The 13,819-nt window shown below is 51.9% G+C and overlaps 7 protein-coding genes across 7 annotated transcripts; 3 read left to right on the forward strand and 4 right to left on the reverse strand.

Moving 5' to 3' along the window:
• Positions 1-607: 607 nt before the first annotated feature.
• Positions 608-1,806, reverse strand: SAICODRAFT_78798 (2-dehydropantoate 2-reductase). The gene is made up of 3 exons (XM_019171132.1): positions 1,621-1,806; positions 1,373-1,566; positions 608-1,319 (listed from the first exon to the last, which is right to left on the reverse strand). The coding sequence occupies exons 1-3, from the start codon at positions 1,778-1,780 to the stop codon at positions 627-629; spliced, it is 1,047 nt and encodes a 348-aa protein (XP_019024991.1). The 5' UTR covers positions 1,781-1,806; the 3' UTR covers positions 608-626.
• Positions 1,807-1,846: 40 nt separating this feature from the next.
• On the reverse strand, positions 1,847-2,711 carry SAICODRAFT_70576 (uncharacterized protein). Its single transcript, XM_019170587.1, has 2 exons — positions 2,604-2,711; positions 1,847-2,549 (listed from the first exon to the last, which is right to left on the reverse strand). The coding sequence occupies exons 1-2, from the start codon at positions 2,699-2,701 to the stop codon at positions 1,958-1,960; spliced, it is 690 nt and encodes a 229-aa protein (XP_019024992.1). The 5' UTR covers positions 2,702-2,711; the 3' UTR covers positions 1,847-1,957.
• Positions 2,712-3,133: 422 nt separating this feature from the next.
• Positions 3,134-4,912, forward strand: SAICODRAFT_70577 (acetyl-CoA hydrolase; the record flags this gene model as incomplete). The annotated part of the gene is made up of 2 exons (XM_019170588.1): positions 3,134-3,532; positions 3,586-4,912. The coding sequence occupies exons 1-2, from the start codon at positions 3,285-3,287 to the stop codon at positions 4,910-4,912; spliced, it is 1,575 nt and encodes a 524-aa protein (XP_019024993.1). The 5' UTR covers positions 3,134-3,284.
• Positions 4,913-5,133: 221 nt separating this feature from the next.
• SAICODRAFT_70578 (uncharacterized protein) lies at positions 5,134-7,531 on the reverse strand (the record flags this gene model as incomplete). Its single annotated transcript, XM_019170589.1, has 1 exon — positions 5,134-7,531. Exon 1 carries the CDS (start codon positions 7,525-7,527, stop codon positions 5,134-5,136), a length of 2,394 nt encoding a protein of 797 aa, XP_019024994.1. The 5' UTR covers positions 7,528-7,531.
• Positions 7,532-7,680: 149 nt separating this feature from the next.
• SAICODRAFT_70579 (uncharacterized protein) lies at positions 7,681-9,280 on the forward strand. The gene is made up of 3 exons (XM_019170590.1): positions 7,681-7,744; positions 7,795-8,010; positions 8,060-9,280. Exons 1-3 carry the CDS (start codon positions 7,721-7,723, stop codon positions 9,149-9,151), a joined length of 1,332 nt encoding a protein of 443 aa, XP_019024995.1. The 5' UTR covers positions 7,681-7,720; the 3' UTR covers positions 9,152-9,280.
• Positions 9,281-10,434: 1,154 nt separating this feature from the next.
• Positions 10,435-11,180, forward strand: SAICODRAFT_29846 (uncharacterized protein). Its single transcript, XM_019167513.1, has one exon. It carries the CDS (start codon positions 10,446-10,448, stop codon positions 10,860-10,862), a length of 417 nt encoding a protein of 138 aa, XP_019024996.1. The 5' UTR covers positions 10,435-10,445; the 3' UTR covers positions 10,863-11,180.
• A 285-nt stretch (positions 11,181-11,465) lies between these two features.
• SAICODRAFT_18450 (uncharacterized protein) lies at positions 11,466-13,126 on the reverse strand. The gene has a single exon (XM_019165953.1). It carries the CDS (start codon positions 12,669-12,671, stop codon positions 11,643-11,645), a length of 1,029 nt encoding a protein of 342 aa, XP_019024997.1. The 5' UTR covers positions 12,672-13,126; the 3' UTR covers positions 11,466-11,642.
• Between the last annotated feature and the right edge of the window lie 693 nt (positions 13,127-13,819).

Raw genomic sequence — 13,819 nt, forward strand, 5'->3', positions numbered from 1 at the left:
TGGCCATTGAAATCGCCATCCCGATTTATTCGATAGCATATACCGCTAGACGAGCTCAATGTCTTCAAAAGAATTGAAGGAAAAACGCCAACAGTACGTCTTGTTTCTCTCCTGTCTTCAAGGGCTTTTCTCTGACATCATACGGTGCAGGGCTAATACTCATCCAAACCCGCAAATAGCACATCCCGTTGGCCTGAACCCAGCGAATCTTCAACCGTGTGGGCACGCTGTGTACGCTGCATGTTGTTGTGGAGGCGAGATCAGTATGACTAAGGGTCCTGGTGACAAGAAAGACTTGAACGAGAGGAAGTGAGTGTACATGTACACAGGTGTGCAGTGACCGCTCGAGCAATATCAAATACCCTAGCATCAGTGGCTTTATCGGTATAGAGGCTTGCCAGGGAGCTTCGGGTCGGGTGAGGGGAAGATAACCGGTGTTTGGTTTTTCCAGTTTCTTTGGGGTTTATTCGCATCTCTGCAGCGTTTCGTTTTGGTCTTCGATTATTTATAGCTTGTGAATGATATCAATGACCTATGAAAGGCCGGCCAAATGTGCTAGCGAATCTGAAGCCTCCACAACATCGGACATATCCTTCCAACGTCCCGCCTTTGTCGGAGACGCCAGGCTATAGCTTCGACTTCTTCTTCTCCTCCCTTAATCTTGACTGACTCCTCAATAACGCATACATGCTCTGACACCTCGGCATCTCCACCCCTTTCGTCGCCGCCATCCTAACCGCATTCCCAAGAATAACCTCCAACTCCATTGCCTTTCCGCTTTCCCAATCCAATAGCATCGACGGCTTTGCTCCCGCATTCCGTTCCGTGGATTTCAAGATGGCTTCAATCGTCGCCAGCTTTTCTGGCATCGCCCTGCCGTGGAGGGCCGTTCCGGCATGGACGATTTCGCGCATTACGCCGGTGATGTGGGTCCTCAGCTCGGGATCGCGGAGCATGTCTGCGTTACCCATTCCGCCGCAGAGGACTGCGCTGGGGTTGAAAGCGGCGTTAATGCCGAGTTTATGCCAGCGTACGAGCTGCATCTCGACTGGATCCCAGTATTCTGCATCCTTGATTCCTCCTTGGTGCATGATCTCTACGAGCTTCTTCGTGGCGAATTCGTGAGCTGGTGGAAGTGTTGGTGCACTGGATGATGAGTTGGATGTACTTGTCGATGTGGAATTCGAGGGCGCAAGGTATGCACCGACCTCAAGGCGTGTCCAGCGGTGCTGTTTGATATGGCCTTGAGAGACTTGTGCGGCGGAGGTGACGGTAACGGTACTAATCACACAGCTCTGTGGGAAACGCTTCGCATATGGCTGTGATAAATGGATCAGTTCACATGCAATGTTGCTGTTCATACGAAACATACCTCCTCGATCCCGACACCGTTCTGGATCAGTACGATGCTCGTTGTGGGAGTAACTAATCCTTCGAGCATTGCACTGTCGTCTGAATGGTCCGGTAGCGCCTTCGTTGCGACGATGATGTAATCCCATTGCATCTTGGAGGACTTGGCATTTTCCGGTGATCTGAAGACGTTGGCGGGTCTGAAGCTGTATTCGCCTGTTGTGGTACCGAGTCAGCACTTACATGCCTAAACTGTATGGGATCATCTACCAAACGATCTCGTCTCCATGGTGAACCCATCCTTCTGCACAACGTCGTAGTTGGATCGACAGACAACGCTGACAAGCACGCCGTTGTCTGGCTGATGCAGGCGAGAAGCGTAGAATGCGCCGATTGCACCTGCGCCTACGACCAGGATGTTTGTTGTCATCTTGCAATGGTGTGGTGGTCTTGTCGGTCTTGTCGGTCTTGTCGGTCTTGTAGGCCTTATCGGGCGCGGGGGGGTGCTGCGCTAGCCAGGTCCGCCGTGGGAACAAAGGCGAACATCAACCTGTTCGTTACCTTCTGCAATATTCTTCTGATTGTGTTGAGCACATAGGCATACAAACTACTCCTGTTCATCCGTCTTCTTGACCTGCACCTCATGCTTGCTCCCGTCAAACATCCGTGGTGCCTGCCCGTCATTCACCTTCTCCGTAAGCTGGTCTACAAACGCCTTCTTCTGCCACTGCTCCAACTGAGCAGCTGCGGCCGCACCACCTTGAGGTACTGCTGCATCGGTGTTGATAGCATACTTGTTGCCGGCATAAGTAAATTGCACGGAGTAGAAAATCGTAAGCTCAGGCGGGTCTGCAGATAACCGACGCTCGATCCGAGGAAGGAGTTCAGTGTATTCCCAGCCCAACTCCTTAACACCACCCTGTAGTGGTCGCATCATCACAGCGTCAATCTTAGGGACGTCATCGTTGCCTATTGAGACTTCGTAGATCGTGTACCATTTCAAATATTCCTCCACAGAAAAGTCTTCGAGAGCGACATTGAAAGTAGCGATCTCCGCTAAGGATGTTGCCAGTGCGGGCGTGAGCCATTGTTCGATGAGGCGCCGAGCTTCGCCTTCACCAGCCGCACCGGTGTTCCCGTCTGCGCTCTTACTACAATATGGTCGGTGAAACTTCCAGTCGTCTTTCCGGCACTCCGTACTACGTCGACCAAGTCAGCAAGGTGCACGCTCAATAGTGGCGAGCCAACTCTACCTGCAATACCGCACCCTCGCGCACCGGTAACATGACAGGAACGTAGTAGAGACTTCACTCTCAAACTTTCCGCAAGAAGTGCACTCGATGTCAGCCATTTTCGAGGGTATGACGTTGTGGGTATTTTTGTCGGTGGCCAAAAAATTCGGCAAGTCTACGTTATCGTGCATGGCCGGTCCTCGTGTACGTTTTCGGCAAATAGACGACCCGGAGTGAAGCTAAGAATTGATCCATCGGATGAAGAAAAAATTCATTTTCAGTTTTAAAGGTTGAAGTGTGAGGCTCATCTATGCCACCCGGCCGATCACTCAAAGATTCACGCCATTCCCGCTGCCAAAAATGCTCCCCACGAGTCCAAGGCATGTCCCCCGCCCCTTAAGCCTCCCGTCTCCACATTTCGGCATCCCTATCAATAGTTTCAGCAGTTCCTTTGCTCCGGTATCCATTTCCTTTCCTCCGTTGGGACGCGTCTGGGGCGCAAATTACGTCGCCTCAACCAAAACTTTGCCCTGCACCACTAAAGGCAACATCCCCCTCGATCCGACGCTCTAAGTACACACACCAACCCCAGAAGGTATTTAGCATCTCATCGCCCCCCGCAACCCGTACTCCGTCAGATCAGTCATCTTGAGCATCTTCTTTTAACCTAATACCCATACTCTCCTCTCAAATCAGATCAAGATGGCTTCCAACCTCCTCAGACAACGCGTTCGCAACCCAGAGCTCTTGAAGAAGCTCGTTAAGCCAGAAGACACCGTTCCGTGGTTTAAGTCTGGCCAGTCCTTGGGATGGTCCGGTTTCACTGGTGTCGGATACCCCAAGTTGGTCCCTACTGCGATTGCGGATCACGTCGAGAAGAACAACCTCCAGGGACAGATGAAGTTCGACTTGTTCGTCGGAGCGTCTGCTGGTGCCGAGACTGAGGACAGGTACGAGTCAACCATCACGGATCGGTGATGACTAAGCTAACAGAATCATGTAGATGGGCTCAGTTGGACATGATCTCCCGCCGTACTCCTCACCAGGTTGGTAAGAACATTGCTAAGGGTATCAATGAGAACCGCATCAAGTTCTTCGACAAGCACTTGTCCATGTTCCCTCAGGACCTTGTTTACGGTTTCTACCAGAAGGACACCCCCGGAGGTGGAAAGTTGGACTGGGCTATGGTTGAGGCTACCGCCATCACTGAGGATGGCCACATCGTTCCCGGTGCCTCCGTTGGTGCTACTCCCGAGTTGATGCACGTCGCCGACAAGGTCATCATTGAGGTCAACACCGCTCTTCCTTCCTTCGAGGGTCTCCACGATATCACCGAGATGGACCTTCCCCCTCATCGCAAGCCCCTGAACGTCACCGGCGTTAAGGACCGCATCGGTACCACCGCCATTCCCATCGACCCCTCTAAGATTGCTGCCATCATTGAGGTCAACCGTGGTGACGCTACCGGGCCCAACGCTCCCGCCGATGCCGACTCTAACGCCATCGCCGGTCACTTGATTGAGTTCTTCGAGCACGAGGTCAAGATGGGCCGCATGCCCGCTAACCTTCTTCCCCTCCAGTCCGGTATCGGAAACGTCGCCAACGCCATCATCGGTGGTCTCGGTGCCTCCAAGTTCGAGCACATGACCGTCTGGACTGAGGTCTTGCAGGACACTTTCCTCGACCTCTTCGACTCTGGATCCCTCGACTTCGCTACTGCCACCTCCATCCGTTTCTCTCCTGAGGGATTCGAGCGTTTCTACGCTAACTGGGACAAGTACGCTCATAAGATCTTGCTCCGTAACCAGGCTATCTCCAACTCCCCCGAGATCATCCGCCGTCTCGGTGTCATTGCCATGAACACCCCTGTTGAGGTCGACATCTACGCCCACGCTAACTCCACCAATGTCAACGGATCCAAGATGCTCAACGGTCTCGGAGGTTCTGCTGATTTCTTGCGTAACGCCAAGTACTCCATCATGCACACCCCCTCCGCCCGTAAGACCAAGACCGACAAGACCGGTATCTCCACCATCGTGCCTATGGCTACTCACGTCGACCAGACTGAGCACGATTTGGATGTTATCGTTACTGAGCAGGGTCTTGCTGACCTCCGTGGGTTGTCTCCTAAGGAGCGTGTTCCTATCATCATCAAGAACTGTGCTCACCCTGACTACCGCGCTCAGTTGGAGGAGTACTTCAAGTACGCTGAGTTCGCTGCTACCAAGTGGGGAGCCGGTCACGAGCCCCAGTCTTTGAAGCACGTCTTCAAGATGCACACCAACATGATGGAAAACGGAACCATGAAGCTCAAGGACTGGGGTTTCTAAGCTGGTTGAGAATGTCGGACGTCTGAATACGAAGGGAGCTGTATCATCTAAAAGCTGAATGAAACATTATTAGGATAGTTTGCTGGGTTTATTGTACGTTTAGGGCGCATGGTTGTTTGCTTTATCCCGCACTCATTTAGATTCAAGAGAAGATGAAGAAAAGCATCAATAAATGAAGACATGATTATACATATAATTCGGTATCACAACGCCAATGATCCTTAATCCTCAGATTCCCCTGACTCCTGTTTTTCCGGACGCTCACGACGAGGTCTCCGGTTATCGCGATCCTGGGAGGACCTCTGTTCCCAACCGTTCCTACGCCCTCCGTCATCCCTTCGGTCACGATAGTTCCGACGCTCCCCACCGTCTCTTCGATCGCGGTTCTCCCAAGGCTTCCCACCCTCCCTCGCATCCCTGAAATCCACACCAGCCTTGTTCCATCTCATCGAATCTTGAACATACCCACCAGGCTGTCTCCTACGCTGCACCTCACGTGACTGATCCTTCAACTCATGTGATTTCTTCTTCAACTCCGCAATCTCTTGCTGCATTCTGATCTTTTCCTTGAGACGCTCAGCCTTCTCCTGGAGACGCAACTTCTCACGTTCCCACGGCTTCAGTGCGTGAGCTGGTTTGTTCTTCAGCGTTTCTGATGGGCCTGCGGTGACATCCTCGGTGGGTACGGTGGGTGTGACGGCACCGTCCAGGTCCATTTCGGTATCTGCGACAGCGACAAATTCCTTTGGCTTCTTAGATTCTGGTAACAACGTCTCAGTCTTCATCAACGCGGACTTCATCTGCGTCAGTTTCTCCTCAGAAAGGTTAAGAGACGCAAGATCAACCGGATTTTCTTCCTGCTTCGCTGCAAAAAGCAGTTGATCCACCAAACTGATGTTCACCCTCAATGCCTCTCCCATCCTCGCTTTGTCCCCTTCACGCTTGCCATTGGTAGCCATTCCCCTCAAATCCATGTCCTGCGCCTTGATAACTGCCGTAGCCAAGGACTTGGGCGACTTGGTCACATCCGCACACTTCAAGTACGTCAAATAGAGCTGTGCGTCGGGGAAGATATTCCAACTCGGGCAACGATTCATAATGTTGGTTGCAATTTCGAATCCACGCTCGGTGCCGTCACGTCTACATGCCTGCAAAGCCAAGAACAAGATCTTCTTGTCTGGCCGTACGCCTTCTCTTCTCATACCGGCCAGAACCGCATCAGCGTCCTCCGCTGCACGCGATTGTACGTAAAGTCGGAAAAGGGCATGGTAGTTGACGAGGTCGGGCTTCACGCCATGGTCTCTGATGAGGTCAAAGTAGTTGATACCAAGGCGTTTCTGGCCGATCTGGGAGCAGGTTTCGAGGATCACTGACAATCCGTTGTTGCCGATCTTCACAAGTTTTCTGGGCTGTTCGACGACTGCTGTTGCCGTTCTGTTTAGGTTCTTGATGCCGAATGTTTGCTCGAACACTTTGAATACCTCCTCACAGTCATCCTTCTTTCCTCCGGATGTGAGCATGCGACAGTATGCGGCGATGAACGTCTCTGACATCTCGGCTTCTTCGTCGCCGGCTTTCCATGCCGAGAACATCTGCTCCCATACTCCCTTAAGTTCTTCAATTTCTTTCATCTTATCCTCACCATCTTTATTCGCCACCAAAGTGAACAGGGATGTGTACGTGAGTGCATCAGGCTTCGCTGCTCCTTCAGTAGGAAGTTTGTCGAGAATCTCCCAAGCCATTGTCAAATTATTTGCTTTAACAGCGACTTTGAGCGCTGCATTGGCGTGAATGGTGTTCAGTCTCACCGGTGATTTCGGGGCGGTGAGAGAAAACCAGAGTTTGCTCAAGTACTCGGGCACCGATGAGACATGAGCATTTTCCGCAAGACCGTTGAAGAGGATGGTGTAGGTGTATGAATCGGGGTGGTGTGCTCTCTTCTTCATCTCGTTGAAATACTTGAAAGCAGCAGTTACCGCGCCTTTCTTCAGACATTCCTGCAGGATGAGGTTCCATGACACTGTACACGATGTCTCATTCGTAGCCATGCGGATCAGGTTAATAGCGTCCTGCTCACGGCCATTCTTGAGGAGTCTCTGGACACGTTCACTGAGAAAATAGGAATCTGTGAGAACAGTGGAGTCTCTCGTTACTGCAAACTTCTTTGGCGCTCTGGGTCGGTCTCTGCTGGATCCTTCGTCGAACGTTCTCCTGGGTCGGTCTCCGTCCCTGCTGAATGCCTTGTCAAAGCTTCTCCTCTCTCTGGCTCCCTCCCTATCCGAACCTCCCTCTTTCCCATCTTTGGCGTATGTCCTGGCCGGTCTGTCCTTGCGCTCGAATCTACCACTCCTCTCGGACTTTGCCGCACCAGATCGCCCCTTCCTCGCTGCAGGCAGCATGCTCGGATGAGGCCGTTTTCTGTCCTTAGAAACTTCCCGTGCCTTAGCCGCTGCCGCCTTCGGCGCTGCAAGAATCTTGTTACGGAGACGTTCAGCAGGCGAGGCACCTTTCGGGCGAATTGGAGAAAGGCTAGCTGCTGTGATACTGAAGCAGCGGTGTTGCTGAGGCCATCGTAACAGATTGGAAGTAATCGAAGCTCTCGCAAGTCGATACATGGCTCGGCAAAAACGTTTTCTGTGAAGTACCTCGAGAAATGTCGTTGCTGCTAAAAATAACTTTCGAAAATAAACCGTATGCGATCTGCGGGTGGTGCATTACTAGTAGCGTCGTACACCTTCCAACGCGCCGTACGCGCAACTGAAGTCCCGGTCGGCAAGTGCTGCGACTCTACACCATCCTTTACCAACGATGAATGCTGTTATTCCTGGACAGGTAGGTCTGTCCCATGAATCATTGGACTTGAGCTGAGTTTTCCATCGAAGCACCTCAAAGAGTTCTCCCGCATCCTCGTTTGCCTCTCCAAACTCGGCGATGAAGTCACCATCGAGCCCAAGGGTGGCAAGCTCATGCTTTCATCTCTCAACTCGTCCAAATCGGCCTTTGGCATGGTAGTGCTCCATGCTACAAAGTTCTTCGACAGATATGACTTCAACGACCGTGGCGACGAAGGGGGGATGACTTGTAGAGTGAATTTGCGGGCATGTACTGTTGCTTTGAGGGTTGAATGCTAGCTAATATCTTGCCCAGCTCCTCCTATCTATCTTCCGCTCACGAAATATCGAAGCTCGGGACAACAAAGACATGTTTGTCGAAAAGTGTGAGCTTCGCATGGTTGATTCATCCTCCAATGGAGAGTCCCGCCTCATCGTTCGTCTCATCTGCAAGCACGGCGTTCTCAAGACCTACAAGCTCACATACGAAGCGGCAAACCCGATGCATGCTGTCATGGATAAGAGTATGTGTAATGCTCATTGGCGGATATCCAGCAAGATGTTGCGGGAGTACTCGGAGCACTTTGCTAATAAGGCGGAGGAGCTTACCTTCGCTGTGGATGAGCGCGGCAGGATCATTTTGACGTCCTTCACCGAAGGGTTGGTTAGTGAAAGCGAGACCCTTCGTCAACCTATTCAGACCACCCTTTCCCTCGATCCTTCCGAGTTTGACGACTTCTCTGTGCCAGCATCAACGCAATTCACACTGACACTACGCGAATTCAAAGCAATTATCGGCCTCGCAGACTCCTTCAACCCACCATTACCGCTTTCTGCGTGCTACAGTACATCCGGCGGTCGTCCAGTCAACTTCAGCTTCGAAAAGCCAGAGCAGGGAGTCGTCGGTGAATTCATCGTCTCCACCATCGCCGAAGGAAGCAGTACCCAAAACGGCAGTTCTATCGGCAGAGGAAGCGGATGGACTAGTGTCAATGCCTCGGTACCGATCAGACGACTTGAAACCAGTCGGAGCTTCGTGGACAGAGACGAAGCTGAGGCCCACGCGCGGAATCATGACCCAAGCTTGGATCTCGGTGGTGATTCCCACATGACCGGTTACAACCAGGACTCAATGCTAGATGAAACACCTTCACACGAAGATCAACTCGGTTGGCATGCCACCGACACCCACTCCGACCGTAGGATGTCACCCGCTCGGTCAACGATGCCACCACCCTCCAACCTCCCTTCACGGAATGTTACGCGGGATAACCAAGAACCGCTCTTTTTACCCGCTGATCAAGACGATGAGGATGAGGCGACGCGAAAGTTGGCGGAGGATATGGATGAGGATGAGGTTGGTCCCACGCAGGGTGCTACGCAGAAAGTGAGGGGTGTTTTTGACTGAGGGAGCGGATGTATGCTGCGAATTTTTCACATGGATAGTTGTTATGGACTTATTAGAGTGTATCTTAGATATGGCGGCGTTCATTTGACTTGGGAAATATACCTGTTGGGGGTTGGGTTAGGGGGGGGGGGTCCGTTACCTTTGCCTTTAGTCGCGATCGCGATGTACGAATTAGCGAATCTGGATAATTGATACTTACAAATATTTCATTACTGAAAGCCACTCATTGTCTCTTACTTGCTCTTACCGTGAACTTGATCTTATTTATGCGAACATTCGTAACTATTACGATTAGAGGCCGGGCGAGAGCCCTCAATTAGCTTCGTTCAAAATATATAAGAGCGATTATCAAATTATCAACTGTTTGATAAGTTGTATCTCTCAAGAAGACAAAGCTGAAAAAGGGGCTACCAATCCTCAGCCCTTCGGTCTCTGTTCTCGTGTACCAGGCAAACCGGATTGGGAGCACTGACAGTAGCATCCGCGCTAAACGCTAGTGCGGATGGGTAAAATAAATTCCCAGGTTTCCTCGCCGTGAAAACTTCTCCCTCTGTCGAACTCTCCTACTACCACACATACACCTAAACACACACAACCAAACTTCCACGAAATGTTCAACAAGATTACCAAGAACGTTTCTTTGAAGAAGACCTTCACTAAGGTCGCTAAGGGTGCCAAAAAGGCCGCCCGCTCTACATTTTGCTGCTTGACGCCTAAGGAGCAGCTTGAGGCAGCTTCTGTTTGGGCCGTTGAATCCGCCACCATCGCGGATGTTTCTGCTATCGAGCAGGCCGTTATTGCTTGTGAACTCATTGCTGAGGGTGATCACACCCCCATCCTCTCTACTGCCTTGGCTTGCGGAGAAACCGCCTGCGTCACCAGTGACGCCATCATCGAGCAAGTTACTGAAGCTTGCGAAAGTGTTGTTGAGGCGAGCACTGCCCCTTGCCTCTTTGCTAACTCGTCGTGCGAAGAAGCCGCCGTCATGGAGATCGTTTCCCGAGTGCTTGAGATTGCTTCAACCGCCTCGGTCCTGGAGCCCGTTGTCGAAGCCAACAGTGTCGTTGGCACCTTGGACTCCTTCATGGAGCCTGAGGCTTGCCCGGAATTCAGTTTGCTGGACTCCGTCCTCTCTTCCGCTGCCGCTTTGGGCGGGGAAGACAGTGACGTCACTATTGAGTTGGACGACGAGCCAGTTCCGACTTCGTCCTCGGTCTATGCTGAGGATGAAGTCGAAACTGTTGCCGAGATCGAAGCTATTGAGGTGCTCTCAAGTACTCGTGAGACCGTTTCTATGACTTCGGCTGCTTCTGCTGCCAAGGTTGCTACTGCTAATGCCGACGTTGGGGAGGGTGAAGAGCAAGTTGTCGAGTCGCAATTGACAACCATCACTGTTCTGGACCGCCGTCTTTCCGATGACTCCGGAATCCACCTCGACTCCATTGAGTCCGCGACGGTCAAAAGTGACATCGAACTCGATGTCAAGGTTTCCGTCTCCCAGACTGCCAGTGAGGCCTGCGAGCAGGCGACGAGGCTCACGGAGGAGGTGGCAGAGCCCGAACCTGATATGGAGGCCTTGCTGGCAAAATTGGAGGCGGAGAACCAGAGAATTGAGGTCATCGGCTCTGTCCTCAACAAAGCCAGCGCAATGAATGCGCAGCTGGAGACCACGACCAAGATTTCTAAGCGGAACAGTGTTTTTGGTTGGTGAACAACCGTGATTTCAACGTCAGGTAAGTGTCGCATACGCTTTCGTTGGTGATCCTCTAACAACTCTTCTAGAGAAAACTACAAAATCACAAAAAAAAGGGAAAAAGACTTTCCGAGTCACGAAAACCGTTCAAAAAATCTGCTTTCGGCGTTAGGGGCGTTCTGGTATGTTTCTTCTTTTTCGATTTTCATGACAGCGTTCTGTGTTTACTGCTGAAAACACGATCGATTCAACTCGATCAACGCAGAACAGTAGACCTGTAGACTTGTAGACTCGTAAGCTCTAGGATAGTCTAGTCAATAGAATGGCATTAGGCCCATCTTTGTTTCAGTTCAAATCCTTCCCTCCGTTCGTGATTCTCATCATAAGCCCGGAGACGTGTAAACCACCATGGGCAGGTAACAATTCTCTCACCGCACCAGCCCTGAGCCCGTGGTACACGTTAATGGCCTTCAAACCTCCTCGGGTCATTTCACGGAAGCATATATCCGTGAAAATTCACGTTGCATCGGCTGTAACTAATACACCAGGGTGCGATTATACCAGCCGATGCATATGGTAAACCGTCCGCATGCACAGTATAAATGAACTTTGGAAGTCAAGGGCGTGAACGACAGTGCTTCCATTAAAGTCCGATACACAACTGCAAAAAGTAGCATACATTTTGGTTCGCTCCAACCAGCTCACTCAAAGGGGGAAGACATCCTGTCTATCAATACGTAAACCTCCCCAGCACACCCAAGAAGTTTGCTAAGTGCTCCATACCCAGTAAATGCTATCCTAAAAACTCGCAGGAAATCCGACACCATGACCGCTAGCAACAATATCATACGCAGCCCTATCAAAAGGAGCCATCTCGTTATGGCACATCATTTGTAACCCGGCACCACCTTCGGGGTGGTACGTTGCCCTCCTTGAGAAAGTGAAAGGAGGACGTAGAGAAGGGTACCCGGTATCAACGACGCTCATAGCTCGGTGACCAAGGCTCGGCCTTTGTGAAATTCTCATGGCGACCTCGGTCGGTGAAGGAGGAAGAGAGTTGGGCGGACTCGGCGGCCATGATGCTTGAGACGGATCCGTGAGGCCAGTTTGGTGAGAGTTGAGGACGGGAGCGTGGCACCCGTGAGTGCTGTTCAATCCATCCCACGACGAATAGATCTCCCCGACTGGCTGCAGTTGGTTCTGTTGAGTCGGTGCCATTCCATAGTCGTAATTTCCATGGGAGAACGTACCAGTAGGAGGCATGGAAGGACCTGTGTACACGGGGGGATAGAGAGGCGAAGGGTGCGGTTGTTGGTGGGAGGACATGGGGATGGGCGAGTAGTCCAGCTCGAGAGGTTGAGGTCGGCGACGAACAGGTCCAGGCGATAACTGACTTGCCGGTTCGTAGACGGGACCAGGAGTGTAGGGGACCGAGGAGTGTTGCGATTGCTCCGGCGAGTAGTGAGTGTTGGTGGGAGAGTATTGCGCTTGCGGAGGCGTGTATTGAGGAGTTGTGGACTCATGTTCCTGCTCCTCACAAGCAGCTTCCTCGGAGGAGTGTTCACTCAACATTGGAGGAGGCTCAGAGACCTCATGACAACGACAACAACATCCTTCCAACTTGATCACATGCTGAACCTCCTTCAAGCGTCTCTCAACAGCACCACCCTCAGCGAGCTTGACGACACAGGCAATGCCGAGCTGGGTGCAACGATTGCAGCGAGCGGGATCAGTTGGAGAAGGGACGCAACGGATTTTGCGAGTGCGACAAGCAGTGCAAGCGATAGCAGTGCGACGAGTGGGTGACATGGCTGGCATGGCTGGCATGAGATGCTGATTGATGGCGATGTGCGGGTGGATCTTCTTATAAACGGCAATGGCCTCGCTACTTGTAGATGACCAGTTGATAACAGCCGAACGATCCAGCGCGTTGACCAGGTTTAAGCTTTTCTCGTGACCGAGAGCGCGGTTGGGAGGTTGAAATGAAAACGAGTGGACCGAAGACAGATTCGATCAGCGCAGCGTCCGATGATGAGAGGATGGAAGCGAGAGTTGATGTCACAAAAAGACGTATGCAAATAGCTTGATGGATGGCATACAAAGGCTGCGGAAGGCCCCGTATTTATGAACCTCCGTTCCTATGCGTTCATTGCTCGAGCAAGCGAGGCAACGCACCGTGTCCACGGCCTGCTGCGCGGGTGCTCCATGCTTAGGTAAACCAACTTCGTACCACAGCAGATGCGAATTCGAAGAGCATGTGGTCACCGTCTTCGGCCCGTCTGATATCTCCCCCAACCTCGGTGCGGCTCAAGCGTCCGTATGGTAGGAGGTCAGGTGTGGGGGAAATAAGGTTGGTCACCTTAAATATGACAGGGGTCTAGGTTACCCGCATACTGACCTCACCCGCTCCAGGTGTATTATGCCCAATCAACCCATTCAACTGCAATGATCAGTAAGCCAAGCTTCGAATAACCTCCCGGCATCACACCAAGGTTACGTCTCGCACTTAAGTTACGAGGGAGCTGTCCACAATTGGCATTCGAAGCAATACGCATGGACCGCAGTGTGTTTCATGAGCAGGTACAATCGTATGGCCTGAACACCCATCTGATTCGTATACGAGTACTACGAGTACTTTAACCGCGAAGGAGACTCTGTGGTCCAACTGCTTGAAGGAGGGGCTGCTGACGTAACCATTATCCACGGTAATGACCTTAAACGAGGGCGGGCGCAAGGCGTTTCGGGGGAAGTGTGAGCGGTCCTGCTTCCAGGTTTCTCGACGCAGTTTATTCTCGTTCGCAATTAAATGACACAGCAAGGCTTGTGCGAAGCAATCCAGCGGCATAGAAACCCCCCTCTCCCCGCTGCTGCATCTAAAACTAGCCCGATAATGGATTAACTCCTCATCAATAATGTCATCGATGTCCTTGGCAGTGGAGAAGGGTTTAGGGATCACCTCGACCGACCCCGCGATA

Source organism: Saitoella complicata (assembly GCF_001661265.1).
Source record: "Saitoella complicata NRRL Y-17804 unplaced genomic scaffold SAICOscaffold_8, whole genome shotgun sequence".
In the NCBI taxonomy this organism is placed as follows: domain Eukaryota; kingdom Fungi; phylum Ascomycota; class Saitoellomycetes; order Saitoellales; family Saitoellaceae; genus Saitoella; species Saitoella complicata.